General features: G+C 46.6%; 2 protein-coding genes across 12 annotated transcripts in view; one reads left to right on the top strand and one right to left on the bottom strand.

Moving 5' to 3' along the window:
- The window catches only part of LOC118502676 (TBC1 domain family member 4), a 31,314-nt gene extending 15,293 nt beyond the window's left edge, over positions 1 to 16,021 (top strand). For 7 of the 9 annotated variants that reach the window (XM_036035165.1, XM_036035166.1, XM_036035167.1 and 4 more), the window contains 7 exons: positions 8,221 to 8,778; positions 8,854 to 9,020; positions 9,341 to 9,559; positions 10,763 to 11,674; positions 11,742 to 12,334; positions 12,401 to 12,552; positions 12,629 to 16,021. In XM_036035165.1, the coding sequence (XP_035891058.1) occupies positions 8,221 to 8,778; positions 8,854 to 9,020; positions 9,341 to 9,559; positions 10,763 to 11,674; positions 11,742 to 12,334; positions 12,401 to 12,552; positions 12,629 to 14,002 (3,975 nt within the window). In that variant the 3' untranslated portion in view covers positions 14,003 to 16,021. Of the gene's footprint in view, positions 1 to 7,804; positions 7,962 to 8,220; positions 8,779 to 8,853; positions 9,021 to 9,340; positions 9,560 to 10,762; positions 11,675 to 11,741; positions 12,335 to 12,400; positions 12,553 to 12,628 lie in introns of those variants that run through there. The other 2 variants (XM_036035174.1, XM_036035171.1) reach the window with 2 other exon arrangements.
- Positions 16,022 to 18,358: 2,337 nt separating this feature from the next.
- LOC118502704 (histone-arginine methyltransferase CARMER) lies at positions 18,359 to 25,445 on the bottom strand. Of its 3 annotated transcripts, XR_004905070.1 has the most exons (4): positions 24,033 to 25,444; positions 22,615 to 23,957; positions 20,426 to 20,640; positions 18,359 to 19,617 (listed from the first exon to the last, which is right to left on the bottom strand). XR_004905070.1 is itself a non-coding variant. In XM_036035248.1 (3 exons), exons 2-3 carry the CDS (start codon positions 24,553 to 24,555, stop codon positions 22,615 to 22,617), a joined length of 1,866 nt encoding a protein of 621 aa, XP_035891141.1. In that variant the 5' UTR covers positions 24,556 to 25,147; positions 25,360 to 25,445; the 3' UTR covers positions 20,875 to 22,614. The 3 variants fall into 3 exon arrangements, 2 of the variants coding, with proteins under 2 accessions (XP_035891141.1, XP_035891139.1); XM_036035248.1 differs by lacking the exons at positions 18,359 to 19,617; positions 20,426 to 20,640 and having other exon boundaries at positions 20,875 to 23,957; positions 24,033 to 25,147; positions 25,360 to 25,445; XM_036035246.1 differs by lacking the exons at positions 18,359 to 19,617; positions 20,426 to 20,640 and having other exon boundaries at positions 20,875 to 23,957.
- Positions 25,446 to 25,469: the final 24 nt, after the last annotated feature.

Here is a 25,469-nt window from a genome sequence, read left to right as displayed (position 1 = left end):
GATTTATAGTCCATGTCCAGTAGGTCCTGTACCCAAGGAGCTACTGAAGCGGTCGGATCGCCAAGGCGATAGAGCGAAGATCAAAGCTCATCCAGATCGAGTCGAGAATAAAGTCACCGAAAGCCAAAAACGTCATGCCTGGCACCTCTCGAGGTTATAATTCCAAGGAGGAAGAAGTATCTTGAGGCCTTAATATGATCGATTCATGTCTAAATATCTTTGTTGTTGTCGGTACTGCATTTTAACCCTCGATAGATGAACTTTTGGGAGACTTCATCTTGATAGGTCTTGAAAATCTATCGTTACATCAAATCATTTTAGGTTAAATTTGTTTGCGATCTCCTTATATTATACTTGTATGGCTTGTCTATGTTATAATTTGTTAGAACTATTTCTATTGCTTAGACCATTTTATCAACCCTTGCTTCTGAGTCTGAATGGGATTTTACACTTGGTCCTGCCGTGTGAAAGAACTCTCCGCAGGTCCTCGGAATTAGGGAATTCGAGAATCTTCGTTTCTTATCGTATTTAGCGTTTTCTTTTGGTATAAAATTACTTTCTATAAAATCTTTGAAGATAATATTATACATAGAAAAGCAATACGGTCAGGCTGTTCCGCATGATTAAATAAAAACCCTATCCAGGAAAAAGTTAAGAATTTAAAACATTTAAAACAACAATTTATGCCGTACAAACTTATCCCTAAGACAAGAGTATCTTGAAGATTATCTTTTAAAAAAAAATCCCAATAAGCGATAAGCTCTCTTTTATTGATTCTCGTTGACCATAAAAGCGTACAGCAAATAAACCTGTCAACGTTGCGCTTTTCTTATTTTTGCCTCTACGAGCACTTCGAATCGAATGGCTGTGTCCTCTCGCTCCATTGCATTAAGGAATCGTTTTGCTTTGGGGCATTACGGCAGTTTGGAAAACATTTCCGATCTAAAAATAATGATCTCACCTGCTCGGTATAAGCTTTCACATCCGTGCCTCTATCCGTGAAGTGTTTCGGTGCTTTTATCGGAACCACATCGGGCAGCACCGTTCTCATTCCGATCGCTTGCATTTCTCGAGTCGCAAATCTCGTTTTAATGGCTATCGAAGATAAGCGTGGAAGATCATATTTGACCCGCGGGAAATCGTTAGCAATGATAATAATTGTGTGAGGTGGGTCGGTTGGGTGGATCAGAATACACGGTGTGCCTGGAGCAGCTATTTAAACGGTGCTTTTTAAAACAAACTAGCAAAGTTGTTTAGCTTGGTATAACGATTCGATGGACTTCTGTGCTAAACTGCTAACTGCTTGTTATATGTTAATATCTACATCCTACACACACTCATTATTCCTACCTTTTAACTATAATAAAACTAAATGAAACTCCACCAAGCACGCACGCAACGATTATGCGAACTTAAACCCAGATTTATAATTATAAACCTTTCACGCCTTTTTCCCTCATAATGTTTTGAAGCTTGTAAAGAAATGATTTACATAAAACCGTCAAAATGAGCTACATTTGGTCAAATAAACCTTGCTACCTGTGATACTCATTTTTTTCCTCGATTAATAATTAAAAAGTTGCCATTAATTAATGGTGATTTTTTTCCTCGCAGTCGTATAAAAAGAGGCGAAAAATGTTGGCAAGTTCAGCATCGCTAGAAGATAATGGGAAAAGTTCAAAATCCTTCCGAAGTTTATCCCGCCTCTTCCAGATCCTGAGATCGATTTTGAATCTATTGAAAGCGTTGGTTTTTTTGGGGTGGAAATGGTTTAAAGCTACCGTGACACTTTTGTGAGGTGTTTATGTCTGGTCTGTATTGGATGGAAATAAAATAATAAAGTCTGCTGTTTAAAGCTTCAAGCTGGACATACTTTGTTCATGGATACCATAATATCCCAGCTCGGAAAAAAATCAGTTTTAATCCCTTATTTAATTTGGTCGTCAATTTGTCCCTTCCTAGCGTACTAGTCTCCAAAATTTACACCAACGTTACATTTCCCATATTACCGTCAAAAAATGACCTCATCGTTCTATACACTAATGTGACCCTTTTTCCAATAAGCTGACGGTGGTGCTCCATTAAAAGCGAATCTAAATTTCATTCCGTACCCTCACGGGCTCTACTCCAGACGGCAACGAGAACAGTTTTTTCTTTGCTTCTTAGGATTTTGCTTCCCCCATCATGTGTAATTTTACCACTCATCATAACGTCACCCGAGGACCAGTAATTGAGGTCATAGACGATGTTTGCGGAATGGGGAGGGCGCGTGGGAAAGCAAGCTAAAAACACTATTTACAGCACTTTGATCGACACCAGCGGTTAAACATACGGTGTCACGTGGGCAACGTGGTACAGCAGTAATCCTGGCAATATTAAATATTGACTGGCGGCCTGACCAATGCATTGCTGGCTCCAAATCTGCCCCCAAATTCGCCCGGATCTAACACATGTGCACTGCAGCTGGCATTGATCAAGCTATTAGGAACGGCACAACGCTCCAAACCGTTCTACTGGCAACGTTCTCATAATATCTCTCAGGCACACGGTGTCCCATCACACTTCCGGTGTGTGTGTGTCCTGCCCGCCCAGGACACGAACGTCCATTTGGCGAATGATGAAAGCTTCCAGAATTGAACCAGTGTCTATAAATAAACGGACCGATATACTTTTTTTCTGTTGCTGCCCTCTCGGGTTCTTTTGCTCCACAAATGGACCTTTACCTCCGCAAACGCTTGGTACCAAACTCCCGGTAATGGTAGTCTCGTGCATGATTGATTCTTTCGAGGGATGTAGGGATCGGGACGGGTGCGAGATGTGAAGGTGATTTCCTGAACGCAGAGCAAAATCCAGATGGAGCTGGTGGCTGGGACTGGGTTAAAAAGGTGGGAGCTTTCCAGTGTGTGTGTGTGTGCCTCCCATATGACGACACACAAGCAGGGAAATGGTAAATCGAATGAACGATATCAACACAAACCGGAATTTAATTTCGCATCAGCCGTACGAAATGGGTTATCCCCAACAAGCAAACAACAGTGTGGTGAGTAGTGTAAGCAACGCAAAGGATTGAACCACACGTGGACCGTGCCCGTGGCTGTTGGTGAACTGTGTGGTGGAAAAAGTTTGCCAAAGAGATATGATGGAAAGCAAATGAAGCCCAGGGTTTTTGGTGGAATTTGTTACCCTGTGGCGAAACTTTCAACCCTGTTTGTCCGACGTAAACGGACACCTAATCTTGAACCACCTTGCGTTTGTGGTTTCTTTTAAGATGCGAATGATCCGATTGTGGTTTTTTTGCTTTGTAGCTTGGAACCTCGGAAGGGAAGAATTAACAAGACCATGGTTGAAGTAAACGAAGATTTTAAAAAGTTTCTTCATTCCTTCATGCACTTTGTTGGGCAGCTGAGTACTGGCCGTAAGAACTCTTTGGTGAATAATGTTCAGGAACGGTAGGCTTGAATAGTAACCATGTCTCTTGGGGTTTAGAAAGGATTTGCTTCTTTCTTGTTGTTATGAAGTGGAGCTTGAGTGAAGTTTCAACTTAAGGAATTAAATAACTATTCAATAAACTTTGTTGACTACTACTTTACACCGCAAAGCTCTTTTAAACTCGTATCTCTCGTTATGTCCGTGTTTATGGACATGTTTGAAGGCCGTTATGTGGATACTAACTTTAAGGCAGTATTCCGGTTGAAATTTTGCTTGTGAAACTTGATCGACTGGGCTTGGAGAATTCTATCCTTTCTCAACTTATCAAGTTAGAATTCAGGATTTCTGTTCTATAATTGGCGTATTGAGTCACGTGCTTGCCATGTGTTTATGTTATTCTAAAAAAATTCTTCCTACGGAACTGCCTGGACTATCTCCGTGTAAGCGGGCTTGACAGCGACGGTTACACTAAGTCAACGAAGTCAGTATTAGCAGACCTCTTGAGGTTGAAGAGCCAAAGAAGAACTTCGCTTGCTGATAGTTTTCGTCCTCAAAATGTTCACGATTCCCCTCTGTTTAGAGTTGTTCAAATAGACTTTGCTTGTCCGCATAAATCCTTATCTTATTCGGTCGCTTCGTTACTTGCAATAGAATTCCTTGGAAATATTCATCATATGGCATCGACATTTCCTTCAAGAATCTCTAGACATAAAGCTCAAATTTAATGATAACATTCTCAGGAAATGTAACCTCACTTTGAGCCTTATCAATCATTTTACGTGATACGATTGCGATCCTGTATGTGAGGAGGTCACAGTACTGTAGATAGATGCAATCGGTCTTCGAATATGCTGGTGTAGTTTGCCACTCGTTAGATCCTTCCAGGTTACTCCAATATCTTATACTTATTATTCCTTAAAGCACCACACTGCTAACTCGCCATTTTCATTTCCAATGTTCCTTCTTCGTTTGTCCGTATGCCCAACACCCTTGATGCTCCCTGTCTCCGTGTTTTCTGCGTGGTAGTTAACTCCTCTATATCCCTAATAAGCGTACCTTTTACGGCTAGAATACTGATCATTTCCCTAGAGTGCTATTTGCATCCAACAATTCCTGGTACATTTTGGGCTTTCATGTCGTTCCCGTTTTTTAGCCTATTCTAATTTTAATTCTACCGTAATATAAATTCTAAAGCAACAATTTCAAGAAGGCAACACCATAGTTTTGTTAATCAATTCAATAAATAAAATCTTGGCTATCCATTCAAACGACTGCTAATATTCTTTAAACATGGACGATATACTCATTCATAGCATCCGCTCTATTGTCATAAACCCGCTTGCTGAACAACTTGCCACAAACATTATTTACAATTTGAAAGCGCCAGAAAAGAAATTTAACAAAATGTTCCAATTTTGTATCAAAATTGATAATACCACTCGCACGGCACGGCACCATATATGCCTCTCCACCATATGAAGCAATGGAAATTCAATTTGCTCTAATTAAATCACAAGCATCTCGCGCTCATCCTCGAGAGCACCTTGCCACACAAAACCCGCCCATTGTTGTTGGGCGATCCAATTTTCGCTCCATTTCTTCAACGGCTAAAGATTTTCTTTTGCACTTTTACACCACCTAGCTACCCACGGGCGCCTCTGACGGCTTCGAGCATATCGAGGTGTCACCTTTCCAGCAATAAAAGTACGGGAACGTTTAGCGGTTCCCACGACGCGGAACCATCGCAGGGCACATCCAGCTCTGCCAAGCGAGAGGCGACTTTAAACACGTCACCCTCGATTGTCGTTGGGTGTTACGAAAATAATCCCGCCAGAGTGTCGTACGACGATGTTTCGACCGGAGATGATGGTTCAGAACCGCACGCGCCACAGGGATAGTAGAAGGTACTTTTTTCTCCAGAAGCGGCAAGGATATTGCCACATCTTTTGGGCAGAGGTTTTACCTTCGTACCTTTGTTTTAGCAACCGTCACAAAGTGAAATCGTCTTATTGTCCGTAGTGAACGACCGGATGAGCGTTTTGGGAGAAAATCTATTTCGGTTTAAACACGTATGCGAATATGTACAAATCAGCAAGCAGAACGTGAGTTTTAGTGAACGCAAATTGGGCATATTATTTTTGGATTAATCATTCGTCACGTTTGACGGTGTCCTGGTTCGCGTTTTGTGATGGCAACGAATTTGCAAATGTTTGATTGTTTTTAATTAAGATATGTGCATTTGTATTATACACTGACTGGTTATATGGTAATATGGTCATTAGGATGACAAAATGGAAGCTATCTATCCTGGAACCTGGTTCGTTGTAGTTGGCTGGTTAAAACGGGCCTGCCAATCATGGTGGATGATCAATTGAAGTTCAACCCTTACAATGCTTTCGGTGATTGTGCCTATATTCCTGGTGCTTGGTTCATATATTTCTCATAACAGTGACTTCATTTCGAGACCTCGATGTTATGTTAGCTCCACTTTAATGTTAAAAATACTACACTGGATTCCTGAAGTATAAGTAAATATCTCTACAAGTCTACATGTGGATTGTCTGATAACTTTGTTCTCTACTGTTTATTTATTGGTCAGTATATCCCTCAGCAGAAACAATTCTTGATTTACGGCGCATCTCTAAACAACAGAAGTGCTAGCGATTCAACAAGACGGGCTTAGTCTAATAACAGTTTTTTTCCTGTTGCTACTGCTTCTTCAAAACGTCTTGCGCTACCATTTATTTAATTTTTTTGTCTTCATTGGGGCGCTAGGATGACCGAGGCGACAGCAGCGCTGGCCTTCACACGGCAGGATCGGGGTTTAAATTCAATCCAGACCGTCTCCCCAACAGCAGATGGTAGACTGAGACCTCTCGAGGTTGTAGTGCCAAGGGAGAGGTCTGCTTCGTTGTGCCCGAAGCAGAATATCCCAGAACCTGTAACGTGGCTGGTCCGGTACCGCTATCATATTTACACAAGACCTTGAAATCTCAATAAGATGGTTTCATCGCTCGAAAACCATAGACTGGAGGAACTACCTACTGTATCTTTGTTCTATATTCCAATAATAACATTGTGATCTGATCTGATTTTGTTTGATCAATATATCTTATTAATCTCAATAATGACCTTGAGAGGATAGAGGGATAGATTTTTTCATCAGTATCGTACAATATCTAGGGATAGCTCATATGACTCAAAAAAAAAAAGATCCAAACCAGGTTTAGATTCAGTGGCGAATTTGGAGGCCCTAAGCAGAATGAAAGTTGGAGGTTTCTAATACGTCGAATATGCTGATTGGACCATGGGTCAGAGTCAGAGGTAAAGCGGAGACATTATACGATTCCCTTATGGAGTTTGGGGCCCTCTAAATGATCGAAGTTTTCAGGACCTCATAACCAGTTTAAAGGAAGATACATTTGTGACGATAGGAACGGGGTCCCTTGATAAGTTCACCTATATTATGATACACACCTGGGTTAAGCGCTGTTTAGAGCTCGTATAACATACGGAAAAAACAGCAAAATCATATGGCGATCCAGCTACTCTCACCAAGACACAGACAAAAAGGAAACTAAATCAATTCCTATCTTCTTGGACAACAACATTTTACCCCCCGCCAAGTGTTGCTGACAGTGACTGTTGTTGTCTCCGCTCCTTCCGCTTTTCTGTCACAAGCCTACAGTAAACTGTTTGGCGCCCATACTAGCTGCCAAGATCGCACCATCAACCCACTTCCGTAGGAGGAAAGTAAACATCGCTAATGTGTAGCTTTGCCGCGGCAACTTACAATTACGTGTCATCATCATGATGTGCTTCCGTGCCGGTGGGCCAAAAATAAACACACAACAACACCTTGCCAATCGAATATGAACATCGATTTACTTGATCTGTGAGTGGAAGTGTGCGTTTGCGCGAGAGAGAGAGAAAGAAGTGAGCTAAAAGGCAGTCTGTATCGAATGCAAATAAACACCGAGATGAGGTGCTAAATGCGTTTGATTTACGACTAGAGTTCGTACGAATGTAAACACTGTCCCGAATTCTATCCAAACTCACGTGTCAGCAAATCGGTGCAACGCATCTCGACGCCCATTCATCGCTTCGATTCCCCCGAACAAAAGCCGCCTATGGCGTGTATGGAGTGCAAGCTGCACTACGATTCCCGTATTGTGTGCATGCTTCTTCTAACGTACACATACACAGCACACATACATTTAGGACACCTAATGCCTTACGACGACAGACGCTTTGCGCAGATGGACTTTATCCGCGAAGCGTGAAGTGAAGGGCGGCGTAGAGGCGTATAGGTTGGGAGGAAGCAGGGTGTACAGAAGTTGGTATGGAGCTGTATGGGGACGTTAATTAAACAGCAAACCTGTGTTTCGCAGTCAACAGTCAACATGTGCAGTATCGTTGCAGCGGTCCGACTGTAGTAACGATCGCCAACAGAGCAGTGCCTGGCGAACAATTTTATCAAATTTTTTAGAGTTGTTTAGGGGTGTTTTAGTTTTGGTGACATTCATCATTGTGTAAGTGTGTCAATTATCACAACAGAAACAAGTGTGCCGTTCGGTTAGACATCTCAGATCAGTAGAAGCTATAAAATACGAGTTTGGGGAAGGCATGAACCTGATCCGAATAATCTATTGAATAAGATCACGATATAAAGTACAGATGAGGTCACGTTAAGTCCAAGTACAAATCCAGAAAGATTAAGTCCACGAGTCATATAAGAGTCAGAAATACTTCGAAATTCAAATGAGGCTTGGTGCTCTTGTTTCGTTCCAGATGGCCGAACTGATGCAGCAGATGCGTGATCCGGCCACGATCGGGGGCGGCTCGGTTGGCAGCATACCGCAGAGCATCGTTTCCTCCAGCGCGAATCCAAACGATCTGCAGAAGGCCCTCCGCAACCAAGGCATCCATTCGACGCCCGCCTCCAACCTGAAGCTTGCGGAACAGATGCGTCACGCACAGCATGACAGTAGCCCCACAATAGCCTATCACCAGCCACAGCAAACCCAGCCGTCCCATCCTCACTCGCAGCAGCAGTACCAAAATGGGAGTACGAATCGTTTGGCCACCTCGAAAAGTTATTCCGGTGGTTTGAATAATTCGGCCGGCGGTGTGAACGGTGGCGCAACCGGTAACAGCAGTATCTCGTCCAGCCTATCCTCCCTGCCGGACATATCGGCCAACAATTCACAGTTCTTCGAGGTGCTGTACATCGGCAAGATCAAGGTGTCGCACAAGCGCGTCCCGATCACCTTCATCGATGATGCGCTGCCCAAGTTCAAGGCGTATGACGCGGAGAAGCTGCGCCAGCAGCAGGAATTAACGCGAAAGGTGAGTAGCGGGTCAATTTTATCACCTTTCGCGATCTTACTAACATCACGCATCAATCTCACGTTGTCTTAACAGCAAAGCACACCTGTCAGTGAGGAATCGTCTACGGAAGGTGAAGCAAGTCCCGGGCGCAATGAGTCCGAGACTAGAGGCACGGAGTCAACACCACCGGCACCGGACGATCCGCCCGAAGTCTTCCAGGGCCGCCGTGTCAGTACGTTCGATATTCCGACGAGGAAGATGTAAGTAGAGGGAAATTAAACATCGCCACGATCATGATCTCCGCTAGTGGAGTGGCTCGCTCATGATCAGGGTTGATTTGGGATCGTATAGTTAACGAGAGGTCACGGCAGATCATGGTCACTTCTACCCACGCGGGGTGGTACACACACGTGTGTGTGTGTTACAATGTGTGATGCAAGGCACAGAGTATTAGTATCCCTCAGTACTTCGCGGGACATACACACAAACACACTGATCAATTGCACATTCACCACCACACACGATAACTCATCCACCTTACCTAACCCATCCACATCGTCCAATTTACGTTCATCTCCAGTGAGAATGATACCGCGGGTGATAGCAATGCGTCCGGCAGTGGTAAAGAAGAACCGAAGCGGGTAGAGGAGAACTGTTCCGCAAACGTACAGCAAGGGCAGGAACAGCAGCAACCACACCAGCAGCAGCAGCAACAGCAGCCCCCATCGGCAGCAGCTCCCATTGCAGAGCGTGTAGTAGTCACCAAACAAACTAAGTCAGCATCACCCCAGGAGGAGGAGTAAGTGTGGCCCGACGTTGGTTTCACCGTTGGTTAGACATGTTTTCGATTAGCGCTTCCCGGAGCTACGGAGTTCCGAGTTCCGGTGCTTTGCATGTGTGAACCATATAAGGTAGTCCTCCTCGCTGAAGGGGCTGTGCGAAGAGGATGTGCTGTAAACAAAACTGCTTCTAGTGCTGCTGAATTACAAGTTATCTTCGTTAAACTTCATCAATGATTATGATTTACCAGTATTTACTGTGTTTCATGTCACATGTTCAGCTTTGATGTGCTGTGTCTTGTTTATTTACGTTTGCATGCCATCAGGTCTCGACCACTGCGTCCTTACTCCAACTAGCAGACATCCTGGTCATGTGTATCTCTCAATATCTATGTCTATCTTACCTTCGTCTTTCTTAGTTCTTCTGATTCCATTCCATTCCATTGATTCCAGATTCCAGAATTGTGGATATGTTGAGACTGTTGAGACTATTCTTCATAATTTATTTAGACAGCTGTTCTTTCTCCTAGGTATAAGATGCACCTCTGGATAAATTCTGAATCAGAGTTTGAAAGATTTTGCCTGTCACATAACACTGTAAAAGTCTAAACTCTTTATGTCGATCATTATTCAATTTTTTCATTATTCCCAAACTCATTGCTCAGGGATACAACTCATAGAACGAACCACTCTTTAATAACAGTCCCTCGACTGTTTTTACCTGGCATGATCACAAGGACGCCTTCGAGCCGTTGAATGAAAAAAAATCTTACTACAACCTCGACAGGGTTCGGCCTGCCATTTCAGCTCTCTGAGGCTTCATTTTACCCGTAAGAAAGTAGTCAGCCCTGCGTACGGGGAAGAGGTCTGGATGGGAATTGAACCCCGGTCGTGCCATATGACCGCACATCTTTTTAACAGCTTTTAAATTTACTTGTCAAATCGTTTAAATTGTTATTGTATCCAATGTTTATCATATCTCGTTCGTATTTTTAAATTAACACTCGTTTAAGATCCTGCGACACTAACCTAACATTTGTTTTAGTTACTAAAGTAAATGTTATCCTCACACTAGCACGACTCGTAGCAACAACTTTCAAATTGTATACACTATACTCAAATGTTTGCATGTTGATCCAAGCTTCTAGTCCATGAATGCCGCTTTTCAACGCACTAATCAATACTTTTTTATGTACTTCTTCACCCCCTTCTTCTGACCCCAGTGCCCCAGTTAAACGAGATCGTTCCGCTTCCATTGGATCGATACCGGTGGTCGAGCAGAACCGGACGATGGTATTCCTGATCGGCCAGTCCGATCTGCGTCTGATCAGCCCGGACCGTAAGCAGGTGCTGCTGCACAAAGCGTTCCGCGATGTAGCGAGCTGTGCCCATGGGCACAAAAATTCGGACCACTTCGGCATCATCTGCCGCGATATGAACAACGACGGGTACATCGGGTACGTGTTCAAATGCCAGTCGGAACAGGTGGCGGAAGATGTCGTATTTTCCATCTCGCAAGCCTTCACCGCATGTTCGGAGCAAACGAAGCAGAAGGAACGGGCAGCGGCACAGATATTCTCCTGCGAGCACTGCCCGATGCTGTGGTACCACAAGCTGTGCACCGATACCGAGGGCCAGAGCGACAAGAAGACACAGTACATGATTTTCAAGCGCATCGATACCACGCTCACCGACGACGAGCAGCGATTGCTGATGGAGAAGTATCGCGGGGCGGAAGAGGCGGCCGGCAGCAGCCTTGGGGAGCAGAACCAATTTCTGATGATGTTGCTGCGTGCGCACTGTGAGTCGAAGCAGCAGCGGCACGTGCACGATACGGTGGAGCATAGGACCGAATTTTTGAACCAGTATCTCGGCGGCAGTGGCATCTTTATGAAGGCGAAACGTTCGCTTACCAGCTCGTTCGATCATCTGCTGAAAAGGCGTACCAGCCGGGATGATTTTGTGGCCGGTAGTCTCAAGGATTCGAGCTCGACCGGTGAGCTGAAGGACGGTGGCTTTGAACCGGTAACGCGAGCGCGTGCCTCCACGATCGGATCAAGCCCGTCGATGGGACGGAAGAATTCGGACGCCGGCAATGGGACAACACCACAGCTCAAGTCACCGATGATGGATATGTAAGTGGAGCGAATCCGGCAGTCAGCACAAGAGTGTGTGTTTCTCAATTCTATCATCCTCTTTCAGCTTCATCAAGGTTGGCAACAGCCCCAGAGATCATGGCCATGCCGGATCCTGGCGGCAGGCGATGCTGCACCGCGTTGTAACACCGTCGAAAAATATGAAAAGTGGCCCAGAAGAGTACATGTCGCCACTGCGTGCGGCTGGCGCACCGGCTAAGAAGCGTACGCGGGAAGAGCTCCGGGAGCTGTGGCGCGTCGGCATCAAGCAAACAATCATCCTGAACCGCATGGAGAAGGAGAACGCCCATCTGCAGGCACGCCAGCACGAAATCAAATCGAACGAGATACGTCGCGTCAAGCTGGAGTACGACGAGATCGCGGTGTGCGATAAACGGGCGGCCGAGCAGTGGGACACGCTGCTGGACAATTGCGCTGCGTCGGTTGCAATCCCGACCAAACAGGCACTGCTGTACCAGGCGATGAAGAACGGTGTACCACGCTCGAAGCGGGGTGAAATCTGGATGTATCTGGCCGAGCAGCATGCGCATCGCTATCCGGCCCCGATCGATACGACCAACTTTCCGAACTTTAACACACCGTACCACGTGCTGCTGAAGAACCTGACCGAACATCAGCACGCCATCTTTATCGATTTAGGTTAGTGTGTGGTGAAGGCGTCGAAAGCGAATGGCCCTATTCATTGATGTAAATTGATGCTTGCAGGTCGTACATTCCCGGATCATAAGTACTACAAGGACGCACTCGGCGTCGGACAACTGTCACTGTTTAACCTGCTGAAGGCGTACTCCATTCTCGATCCGGAGCTAGGCTACTGTCAGGGACTGGGATTCATCTGTGCCGTCCTGTTGCTGCACGTGAGTACAGCAGCCAGTGTTTCCACTGTGCATGACTTCTTGCTTAATCTCACTTCCTCTTTTTTTTTCTCTCCAGCTCGAAGAAGCCGACGCATTCGAGCTGCTCAAGCACCTCATGTTCCGGCGGCAGATGCGCGCCAAATATCTGCCCGACATGAAACAGTTTCAGCTGCAGCTGTACCAACTGTCCCGGTTGCTGAAGGACCACATACCGGAGCTGTACGAGTGGTTCGATCAGCACGACATCTCGCCGACGCTGTACGCCGCCCCCTGGATACTGACCGTCTTCAGCTCCCACTTTCCGCTCGGGTTTGTGGTGCGCGTGTTCGATCTGCTGTTTCTCGAATCGTTCGACGTCATCTTTCGGTGTGCGATCGCGCTGCTGGAAGCGCACAAGGAACCGCTGCTGCAGCGTGACAACTTCGAGGACATTATGGATTACCTGAAGAACGTCATTCCCAAGATCGATGCCGAGGTGATGGAGAAGGTTTTTCGGAATGTGTTCCGGTCCGATTTCTCGCGTCAGCTGATCGAATCCCAGGTCGAATATAATGTGCTGCAGGAGGAGATGACGTCGCAGAACCATCACCGGGAAAGCTACAACCGGCTGAAGGAGGAATACCAGCAACTTAACGCGCAGCTTCAATTTTCCCAGTCGAACATGATGCAGCTCGAGAAGCAGCGCCTGTGCCAGCAGGACCAGATACAGTCGCTACAGACACAGGTGCAAACGCTGGAAAACACCGTCCACACGCTGGTGAGGTTTATCGAGCAAACGGTCGATGCACGGTCGGACGCTGTGCTGCCGAACGATGTGTGTCGCATTGTGCAGCAGGTACAGGAACTGCAGCAGCAGCAGCAGCAGCAGCAAAAGAAACGCTCACCAATATTTGTCGACCGTAAGATTGGCAAATCGATCTCGTTCAACAGCAACCTGGGCCTGGCGCTGAACGTGCTGGAGGAAGCGACCGAACCGGACGGTCCCGGAACGCCAACGAAGAAGAAGCAACCCTACTTCCAAAACTCCTTCACCCAGATCCGGCAGCAGCAGCAGCGGACCAGCCTGTGGCTGCACAAGCTCGACGAGTGTAACAGCACCACCAGCCCGGAGCATGGGGTCGGTAGCAGCGTGACGGGCAGCACCGGTGGCCTATCGTCGGCCAGCATGAAAGCACTGTCCGGCAACAGTGACGACAGTGGTATAGCGACCCCGATCAGTCCCCAGCTGCATGCACCCTCCACCACACCGATGGTGGCCGAAAGTCGACCGCTGGTACCGTTCGAGAACCATCCGCTCAGCAGCTGCGGTGATGTGGCCGTACAGTACAACGGTACGACGCAGCTAAAGTCGCTGAAACCACGCTCCCAATCGCGACACGGTTCCGTCTCCTCGATCGTGAGCGAAACGAGCACGGAGCCAAGGCCGCAAATAGCGACGGATCGAAGTTAACGGGCTTTTGGCGGACGGTGAACACCAATCGACTCGATCGGACATAACATCACGCGTAGCATAAGTAGCCGAACGGGAGGACGGATAGGGACGGATTCAGTGTGCTTTCACATACCAGGAAAGGCCACACATGCCAGTGCAACAGATGTGTTCAACGTGTTCTGATACGTTCTTCCATCACCCGGGAATGTTTCCGTCGTGCACTCAGCGCATCGCACACCGCACACCGGACAGCGCCAATACGCGGCTGAACCGCGTATCGTCTGGGCTCTCGTTCCGTAATCGTGATTAGTGCCTGCTTACTCCCTGGATGGAGCAGCAGCAGCAACTCTTTATAGAATCAAAAGCTATTCCTTCATCATGTGTGGAATGGAATTTCCTCGTTCGAATACCAGGGGATAAACATATTTATAGGCAAAGAAAATACGAAGAAAGAATGCGCAACATGGTGGAACATTGCGAACGCCATCTTGCTCGAGAAGGAGAGATCAGCTTCGCTCGGTTTATCTACGGCAGAGGAGATTAGAATAAGTGAAAGGACGGCAAACATTACTGCTATTGATCGCTTTTTGCAGCAAAACGGCAACGCCACTTCAAAATGGAGAACTCAAAACACAAAACTACAAAACTCAGAAACCAAACCCAACGCCAGTAAATGCTTCGTACAATTAGTGTGTGTGTGTAAGAGTGTGAACGTAGTAGTTTGTAGTGTTTAGTGTGAGTGTGTATGTGTGTGTAGCGATGATCTTAGGACCTTTACTGTGCAGCTATATAGCCTGACGACCCCTTGTTGTTGATATTTTATTTTTTAACCCAACTTTTTTGCGCTAGAATGCAACCAAATCTTGTCGAGTTCTTGGCAGCTGGATGTGCTGAGAGGCAATTGTACTTACTTAGAGGGTAGGGGAATAGTAGCTGCACCAAAGCTGTATATTTTGGTATCCAAGAATTTTGAGAATCCTAGCTTCCTAGCGACCGTTAAGTTTCTGAGGCAAGAACTGGCTGGACGCTTCTAGCAATCGATGTAGAATCCCTCCCAAAAAAAAAACAGGCAAAAGCAAAAATTCGCGAAAGACAACACCAAAAGAAACCTGCCACACCGTAACGCCATGTTATTCTTCTCAATATTGGTTCGCGTCCTGTGTGGTCCTTCGGCACGTCAACAACTCTTGTGGAGGCTTGTGAGTTGAACGGTTACAGTCAAGTCCAGGGAATACACACTATTCGAGTTATTCGAGGAAATGAATGATATAGTAGTTCAAAAAGCTTGGCACGCGGCCAATATAAGGTACTCACACACGGAGAGTCCCAACACTTGACTCTTGCACGCTTCCACATTTCGCTTACATTAGGAACCTGGGCACTGCTGGGCTGGATTTGGTCGCTCCAGGGATATATAATGTTGTAGGCTTAAGCTGTGTAAAAACCCAACTACTCGCGGTTGAAGCTAGACAACCGCCGTTTTTTTTTTTTTTGCCCCCCACTATCAGGTTCAGGTATTACTTATTACGTTTAGTATTGATTACAACACACGTTCACGAGCTTTTCGGAGGCCTTTCTATCGGTAATTTACGGCTCCGCCAAAGCCTTACTAAAGCGCGTTGCTAGTGTACATAAAGGTATCGTTTCGTTGAGAGCGACGAGAGCAGGGGAGTTCGTCTGTTGCTTTGCGTTTTGTTGTGTTGTTTAGTTGTTTAGTTGTTACACTTGCTAGTTTAACCATTTTGTTTCGTTGGCGTTTTTGCTTTCTTTTTGTTTTAGCTTTTTGCTCATTTTCGTACCAAGGGATAGGAGGACAACAAGAAATAGCTAATATATGTATACAGCTCACTATCTCTACTAGCGCTTCGGTGATACATTAACGGGCAGGCAAATGAGCAATGAGAAAATTTTACATAATATATGCATATGTATAACACCACTACCTACCACCATCACCACACACGGCTGCAAATAATTAAGCATCTAAGGTTATGACAAATCGCGAACAGGAAATAAAGCCCAATATATAGCTAAATAGCTGCTGGTCTAGCTGGTTGTTCTTTCGTTAGAATCGAGCTTATCGTTGTTCCGAAAGAAAGAAAAAATAATAATTGCCGGCCGAATGAAGCAAATTCGATCGGTGTCTCCAGTGTAACTTTAAAATAGCAGAGCGAGAAAATTTTGTTTTTAATACGCCTTGCCCAGCTCAGGGTTGAGCACGTCTATTAGACAAAGCCTGGTCGCCATTCGCTTCCAGGACACTCGGTCCATTCCGCTGTACTACTCCCACTATGGCTGCATTCGATCGCCGACTGGTTAGATTCCACCAGAGCATCTTCCTGGTGGAGCATGAGTCCGGCATCCTCATCACGTTCCCCAACCATTTCTAACGGATAGATCCTTTGCAGGATATAAGGACACTAGGGCGTAGCAAAGGGACCATCCATCGGGAACTGTCCGATTATCACCGGCTAAAACCACTCCGCACCTGCACCAATACTCCAAGATCGGCAACGTGGGTATAACATTTGAAGCAACGGTATAGATGTCTAAGAGACACGGGACAACCCTATTAGGGCATTGCTTTACAGTCACCAAGCTCCAGCTCTTTCTGAAGCTTACTAATGGATGGAGCTATAGCTGAGATTCATCGCAATGTTCATATGGCGTGTCCTCACTCATGACATTGCGACTCTCTGATAAGCTTCAAATCCACAAGGTGAGCCTGGAAAAAGGGGTTGTTCCTGTTTCCTTGACTGTTTTGTATGGAATTCAACCGCTCGAAAATTGTTTAACACACAACTGGACACAGTAGGAATGAGCACCATGCAAAGCAGCATCTTACTCCTGCTGCCTTGAACACGTAAAGGATACCACAATACACTTCATCAAGTTCACATTTTCCATCTGACTGCTGCAGTCCGGTTAATTGTCTTGACCGGTATTTTTGGCTCGACAACCTCGGAAGGTCCGCTGGATAATCAGTCCGGAGCGGTGCCGAGTGGCCGAGGCGACAGCGGCAAGACAAGGGTTCAAATTCCATCAGAGACAGCCTCCCCGTACGCAAGGCTGACTACCTTGCTTAGAGTAAAAACAAGTCACAGGAAGACAGCATTGGCAGGCCAAGACCTTTCGAGCTTGTAGTGTCAAGGAAGAAGAAGAAGCATAATCAGTCCTGCGTACGGACAGCCGGTCTGGGTGGGATTTAATCTTGACTAGCTCTGCTTATTTTAACTTAAAGTTATACTTAAGTTGCTGTTAAGCTCGGATCTCGCCTGCTGATTCCCGAGATCTTTGCCTGGTCTTTGCGCCGTTTCGGGGAAGTCGATTTGTACACAACGCAGTTGTTGACGGGACACGGTTTCTTCCACATGGATGATCTCACGTATTAATGGCATCGTCAAAGACCGTCCTCCGTAAGATAGTATGCAGTCGCTGAACCAGCGAAAACGCAACGCCCAGAGACTATTTGTTACGGGACTTTTGGACTACCGGATCGACTCCCCAAAACTACTCTTTGGGCTCAACTTTTACGTCCCAACCAGGCCGAGGATCACCGAACCCGTTATGGCGCATTTGACCTTTTTCGTATGTGCTGTGAACAAAACTGTATCAGTAATCGTCACCAACCGGACATGCCACGCGCTGTGCTTTTAAATTGTATTCGAACCGCCCGTCCTTATAACTGTTAAGTGTCTTTGCAATTAGGCTTCAAGGCATGGCCCGTTGAATTAGAATAACAATAAATGGTTGGTTGTAGCTTAAAGATCTGCCATCTCGAAATTCGATTGCAGGAGGTCCCATTTTTATTCCACCTAAGGCCAAGTTGCCTGATCCGCCAGTTATCGAATCTCTCCGAGGACCGTTCCCCTTGTAGCAAAGTCTTACTTTCCAGCTGTATGGTATTAGCAAGCCTAGACCCCAGAGCTTCTACCGACCCGGCTAGATAAACATAGCCCAAACTTAACGCAATATGTCCGATCAATGAAGTGGAATGAATGGAGCCACCGCAGAATTAAGTTTGGCAAACCGATTCAAAACACAAGTAAGCGCTTCATCGTGACCTCCTTAAAGCAGGGAGATGGAACTGGGCTCGTCGAGAACATTCATTCTAATCCTTATTAACTTGCAACAACAAAAGATCCGTATAGAAGGAGTCTTCGCGAAATATTGAGTCAGCCGAGCGAGCCCTCACATTAGCGGAATCTGTGGATTCACACAATAGTATTGGCCATTTCCAATTGATCGCATAGCGGTTCCTCCAACCCATATAGATCGTCGTCAGGCATTCATTTCTTTTAAATTTCAGAACCGTTTCTGTCTTTCGTTTTCGGATGCAATTCGAAGGAGTACACCTGGTTCACCATAACCTCATTTCCACGCCGTAACTGTCGTGTTTCGTGTTCTTGCACTGTTGTGATGATTGTGCGACAAACACTAGCAGATGTCGCAATGATGAGTAGAAGCGTGTACCGGTTTTGCGGTACGCCCTAAACGCCCTAATTTTTGAGCGGTAGTAAAACGTTTTGGTAGAGTCTCGAAAATGTTACTGTTCGAATTATCATCGGTAAGGACATGTTGCAGGAATTACTCCTGGTAGTAGGACAAACTAAAGAAACGTTCCGATTATGCCGCCCGGGTTGCAGTAAATTAGCTGTAATTCAATCGGTGGTTTTCCAATACCCAATTGTTCCTCGCTTCGGTCTCTTAATATGACTGACCTTAAGTGTTACCCTCTTCGCATATCCTTCGTCCCCTTACTAAACAAAGCGGATCTTTTGTGCGGATGAAATGGTTGCCGACTGACTCGTATTATTCTCACTCGTTAGCTTTCCCTTTTATCTTCCCTTCGATTCTTATTGCTTTCTCTTACACTCGTACTCCCTACTGAGGCGGATCCTTCGGGAGATTCTGTCCCATACTTCGGAGTGCCTAACCACCGGCAGTTAGACTGCCCGTTACAGTGATCACACCAGGAACTGAAATTGAAATGCAAAGAGCCTGCTGCCGTAAATGCATTTGTGTCATATCTAGCCTTCCTGCCCGAACCGCATTATGCACAGTTCTTCAGCTACTATTGCTCGCTCGCTACACTTACCCCCGGCCGACGCGTTCGCTCTACGACGTTCTCTACACTCTATTCCCGATAATTGGTAAAATTGCTTACTTTTAGTGCTTTAGTCTTTCCTCGTTATGCTCGGTATCGGTTTGGATGATTCGGCATTACGCATGGCCGTGCCACTGTGCGCTATGCGCCGGTTGCTGCCCTCCTGGCCTGGCCACTCTCCATTCGGGTTTCCCTTACTTATACTGGAAGATCTCTGTTGTTTCGTAACGAGCATGTAGCAAAAACAAAAAGTGGTGCGCTGTCCCCGCTCTACCGAGCCGTCCGTACGCAGCACCGGAATTGTAGATACAGTGGCGTCCGTTAAGCAGTGGCAACCCACTAGAGAGCGTTCCTTGCGAAAACAACACACGGTCGATGTATTAACAACAACCCTATTGTATTGGTTATTTGAGTGGTTGTGATTTGTTGTTTTAGTTGAGAACAGAGAAACGTGTCCTGGCGTGTCCTCCCGCTGGCATGGTTAGTAGTAGTACAACCCCGTGTAAACTGAACGTTAATCCAATACCTTAGCGTGAGAGAAAGAAAGAGAGACACACACAAAAACACAGGTAAGAGGTTAATTTAGAAATTTAGAATATGTCCTGACAACGTATGCATTAAAAAATAGTCTAATTGTACGCATGCTAAACAGATGATCAAGGTTCGAACATTCAACACACCTCAAGAGCTGGATGTGAGGTCCTTGGAGCCTCGATCATGTATAAGGCTCCGAATTCCATAAGGTGTGTCGCTCCAATAATATCTCCACCTAGCCTCTGATTGGGCATCCGAACCTCCGTAGTAACGACTAACTATCCAACAACGTGATATCATTAAGTCTAGTAAGCCAGAAATAGCAAGCATGACTTATAAAAGGTCGTAAGACCAAAGAAGACAGAGTCTCTGATCTGTGGTTGACTGTGGTTCGAACGTGTCTGGGACCTGTCCTTAATACGGGGGAACGTCCCAGGTGGGATGTCAGCCCCAGTCCTGTCATGTGAAGACCGGCGCCGTTATCGCATCTTCCACCAGTCCGCCCTGGGTCGTGATCGTCTAGTGGTTAGGACACTGCGTTGTGAAGAGTGCAAGAGCATCCGTCAAAGCAAATTGTGATGAATAACCTGGACAGGATGGGCAGTTGGATCGATACAGGAATCTCCTAACTGAACTCTATCGAAGGACCCTTATCCATTTGTTTAACTGCTTCTTGCATCCAGGAAGCCAATAAAGTTAACGGATGTAGTTACTTCTGCTTTGTATCAGAAATTAGTCTAATGATTTTTTTAATGCATACGTTAGGGGTATAGGAAACAAGCTGCTTGTTCTGTGCTTACTCCACTAGTTTTTCGGTGCCGAACGCTCGTTATGTCTCGTTGTCCAAAACCGTTTGTAAAGGATGATGATTTAGCTCTATGTTACGTAGATTAAGGTTTTTTTCTTCTTCTAGTCTTCTCCGACCGACCGGTGATTGTATCGCTCGTCCACAGGGCTTCGTTTCGTCTTTTGGTTAGACAAATATCTCACTCCTGCCCTGGGCACGAATGTACTCCTGAAACAGCGTGAACAGAGGCGTTAAGAGAGAAATTACTTTACCAGCGCATTGAAGCACTTTTCTAGCTACTCAACGGTTTACGAAGCACCAGCTGAATGGTTTTGACTACCAAATGCACTGAAAACGGAAATGAACTGAACAAAGAGCAAAAGCAAAACAGACACACACATATGCGAACGGAAGTTGTAATACGGAGAGAAATAAAACAAAAAAAGAAACAAACACAAGCGCTTAAATGCCATAACTTAAAATAACGTCTATTTCCTCGCGTTTTCGCGTTGAGAAGATTGGGAATTGCGCCGGGATTTGGTTTATTGTACGTCGTATAGGTAAAGGGAAAGCGAAAACCTTTCATTCCTACTTCATTCGTACGACGATCATTTTTGCTAGGTAATAAGTAGTAATTCTAATCATAGTAATAATGTTATTAAATGTAGCAATAATTATACTTAAAGTAAAACAAAAATGCCTCCATTTGCAGTTGCTTTGCTATAGTTTTTTTTTTGTCAAATTGGGAGTGTTTTTTTGAGAACTAAAGCAATACAAGTGCGATCGAAAAGCGCACGGATCGTTTTTTTCCCCTATCTTTAACTCGACCGCTCTTACCTCACTAGTGTCTTTAGCGAATACCTGACTGCAAAATTTTAAAACATAGCATAAAACGCATCGAACCTTTCTATTAATCTCACTAACTGGACAGCAACCACGGTGCAAACCTTCTTTTATTGGGAGTAACTGCGCCTTATCTAGGTCATGCGTGCCACGTATATTGTTTCTAAAGCTAATGCTAAAGCTAATGTTTCGCTGCGTAGCGCTGGATAATCTCCAAGTCGTCCATCCAGCTCAAACGCGATCAATATGTTCAATTGATATCGGAATGCTACAGGCAAGGCCCTTTTGTAACAACCAAAAGTAAAAAAAAAAGCTGCCCTACGCTACTACACGCTGGCTCGTACAACGCATTCACGACTAAGCTTATTGTCCCTCGTTCCTAACGGGTATGCACGCACGTGCGTACGCGCGCCTCAGTTTCACGGCTGGATGGAATCATTTGACAGGTATCTGTGGACACATTCGCACACACAGACATTACTAAAGCGGGAAGGTGCGGGACTAATTAATTAGAATAAAATATACAGCTTCTTGCAGAACACACAAAATAGTTAAAAAAGAAAAACGAAGCGTTAACCAACGTCCGGTGCTGATTTGAAATGATTTGGCGCTAATCTCAATTTGAATTAAAAGCAATGTTTGTGCGTTTACATAGTTTTGCAAACGCAGATAAAAAACAGAACACAAAATACTCTGTATCGGACACCTTAATATACTAAACACATTAAAATAGGACAAGGGCTTCTCTTGTAAAGCATCGTTCCATCGTGGGAAAGGGAAAAACCCCCCTAATTCCGTTTGATTAAGGGAAAGGGATAGGATCGTTTCATTTTGGCTATAGTAGGCTGTGTAGTTCAGGTGTAAATGTGAGAGCGGGTGCATGTGTATGGGTGTGTGTGTGTGTGTTTGTGTATGGATGAGAATGTTTGTTTGAGAAGGATGTTTACGTGGGCAAATCGTAGGCCACACACACAAACACACACAAACGAAACAAGCCGAACGAAACACTAAATTACAGCTAAAAGTAACGCGTTGCTAGGATTAAAATGATTGTTTCTTGCTGCTATATTATTATATTCACCTTACATTTGCTCACTCTTTCGCGTCCTTTTTTTCTTGACTCCACTCGTTTGACCGTTCAAGAAGCGTTACGAAACGTTACGAAGCGTTACTTTTATCTGTTTCGTTTGGACTGTTTTGATTGTGTATGTGTGTGTGTGCCCGAGGATCCTTAATTTGCGTTTCCTAGTACACGTGCCTGTCGCGATCATCGGTTGCCTACTGCGAGCGCAATGAAAATACAATCAAAGCAGCAATAGTAACACGGCTTCGTGTAAAACCCGATCGATCCCCCCGTACCTAGTAGAACTGATTGCCGTGAATCGGCTGACCCGGATGGTGATGATGACTGTTGAGGATGGGTTGAGCCGGCGAGGTGAACAGCGATGGTGAGATGGCGCCACCGATCAGCTGGTGCTGTGCGACGTTCTGCGTTGAGGTGGCCGCACACCCGATCGGTGGCGTCATTGCAAGCTGCTGAGCCGTTGTCGATTGTTGCTGCTGATGCTGTTGTTGCTGTTGCTGCTGCTGTTGCTGCTGTTGCTGCTGCTGTCTTCCAGTGCTCGAGATAAGTCCGGGATGAATGTTGGGCTGATTACCGCCACCGCCGTTCGCCCCGATTGCCATCAGGTTAGTGTTGATGATCGTCGATGACATGTCCACCTCACCCAACCCATTCACCGTAATACCGTTCACGAGGTTAACCGCATTGCGGGCGCCCTGCGCATCCAGCTGGCTCCAGAACGCTTCACTCGGCGAGGTTGTGTTGGAACCGGGCGGTGCCGGTACCGGTGCGCCAGTATACCGGAAGTAGGGATTTTTCAGATCGAGCGTGTTGGATGAGCTGATCATCGTACCCTCGAGCTTGAGGTCGATTTCCACGTCGTAGCTTTGGCGCTGGTTGGCCGCCAGCACCACCTTTCCCGACAGGACCTGTCCCTGCTTCACAAAGATGGGCGTCTGCAGGAGGCACCGCACCTGGTACCAGTGGGTCAGCGGTTCGGTCGGCGATGTCGATAGCCAAATTTGGGAGCACGTGCCGGCAAACTCGACATCGAACCAGAACGCCAGCCCGTGGCACGTGCCCGTCTCGAGGATGTGAAACTCGACGTCGATCTGGATGCGGTGCAGATCCTTCTCGTCCGCGGTTAGAAAATTCGTCGTGTGCCGGATCGATTTCGCCATGCAGATGCGTATGTCGAACGTGTCGACGATCGGCTGCCGGAAGTATTCCTTCATGGCGGCATCGCGCAACGCCACCAGATTCACCCCGTGGAACTCAGTCTGCATCCAGAAGTTGGCTTTGTTGTACTGCTCCATATACAGCGCTTCGTCGGTGAACGGGGCAACGTGCAGATCGCCCCTCGAGGGGTACATCTTGCCGTCCGGCTTCAGCCACTTCTTGCCGTGCAGATACGTTTCGAGCATGCGCTCGTTGTACAGCATGTAGCCCATCGGTTCGGAGATGATAACGTCCACATGTTCGGGCAGTTCGATCTCCTCTATCTTGCCGGCAATCACGATTATCTTATCGGTGAGATTGTTCGAGCTAACGAGCTGCTGAGCGTACTGGGCCATGTTGCTTGCCTCGACCGCGTAAACCTTCGCCGCACCGGCCTGGACGGCAAAGAAGGATAGAATACCTGCAACCAGAAAACGATCAAAATCAAACACGAATTAGCACGGTCACAACACGATTCCGTGTCCGTGCGGCTTACCGGACCCAGCGCCAACGTCCAGCACGACCTTGTTCTGGAAATCCTGCGCATTGTTGTAGATCGCCCGCTGGTACGTGCTCGTCCGCACAAAGTCCTGCATCATGTTCTGCTGCTGCGAGAGGTAGCCATAGAACTGGAAATACTGCGACGCGGACGAATCCTCCGTGCGGAGGTTAAATACTGAGTTCACCTTGCCGGACAGTTTGTGCAGCAGGCCGCGGAACTGTTGGCAGTCGGTCCGTGACGCGAACCGGAACAGTATCAGTTCGCCCCCGACGAGCAGCATGTGTGACGTGTGGCCCCGGCTAAGATGCGTCGTGCTAGCGCCGCTTACCAGGTACTCCTCCAGCTGCTTCGGTGGCGTGGCACTGCCTTCCTGCAGCAACCTCACTGCCATGCCCTGTGGATCGTAGCTGCAAACGACCGTCACCTTGTGGTCGTACTTGGGCACCAGCTTGTCGCCACCGTCGTTGTCGAGCACGAGTACGCTGCAACCCGGCAGCCGAGCCATTTGTTCACTCATCGCGTTTTTCTTTCTTGTTGTTGCTACTGCTGTCGGTTGCTTGGGGCTGTTACTTTTCACAGGTAGCAGCAAGCCTTGGCTTATTGTGGATCACTGATACCGGGAGAGGACACGTACCGCACACACAACTGCACTACCTAAAACGGTAATGCAACGGGGCAAAGCACAATGCGGCGAAAAGATACCGCCGCTGGGAAAGTGGTTCCGCCACACGCACGATATACGCCACGATAATGGCCACGGTCACGGTCACAATATGATGGCGCCGTCACACACACGTACACTCGCACAAACACACACACACACGCGCGCGCGGATGCGTCTCTTTCTCTGCCAATTTCGTGCAGGTTAATGGCCTGACCAGGGTTCACGGAGCACAAAGCGCCCGGGGGCCGTACGAAGGGCGAGAAAAAAAAAAACCGCACAGCAAAGCTCGACCAAGACTTGAACAACGGACTCGAGGCTCGAGGTTCTCTTTCTCTCTCTCTGACAGTCTCGGATGCACTGATTAAGGATGCAGCTCGCAAAAAGGTTTGCGTGGCGGTGGCGCTTGCGAAGGGATGCTGATGCTGCTGCTGCTGCTGCTGCTGACCTATCGTCAATTGAACTTAATAGATTAACGCTTCTTTCTCTTCTTCCCTGGCGGGCAGGTTATAGCATCCTATGGACAGCCAGCCACTATCAGAGAGATCACAACAAGCTGTGGCGTTTGTTGGCGCTTTTTCAACTCCACAACGAACCGTATCACTTAACCTGCCAGCGTTTGCAAGCAACAAATTGGGCTTTCTACTTGAATGCGCTTACTTTCTTAAGATATTCGTAAAATTATTCCCTTTGCCATGCACCCTGCAATAGCCACAAACGCACACACGCACGGTCACACGCCGTTTGGGTACCGTTTTTTCGTACAGATC

This window comes from Anopheles stephensi, chromosome 2, assembly GCF_013141755.1.
Source record: "Anopheles stephensi strain Indian chromosome 2, UCI_ANSTEP_V1.0, whole genome shotgun sequence".
Taxonomy (NCBI): domain Eukaryota; kingdom Metazoa; phylum Arthropoda; class Insecta; order Diptera; family Culicidae; genus Anopheles; species Anopheles stephensi.
This window is presented reverse-complemented; position numbering and strand designations above follow the sequence as displayed.

What these genes read in the sequence shown, in the direction of transcription:
- LOC118502704 (XM_036035248.1), bottom strand. Translation starts at nt 24,555, where the DNA reads ATGAGTGAACAAATGGCTCGGCTGCCGGGTTGCAGCGTACTCGTGCTC. An exon ending in GGACGTTGGCGCTGGGTCCG is followed by an intron (nt 23,958 to 24,032) that starts GTAAGCCGCACG and finishes TTCTGGTTGCAG; the next exon opens with GTATTCTATCCTTCTTTGCC.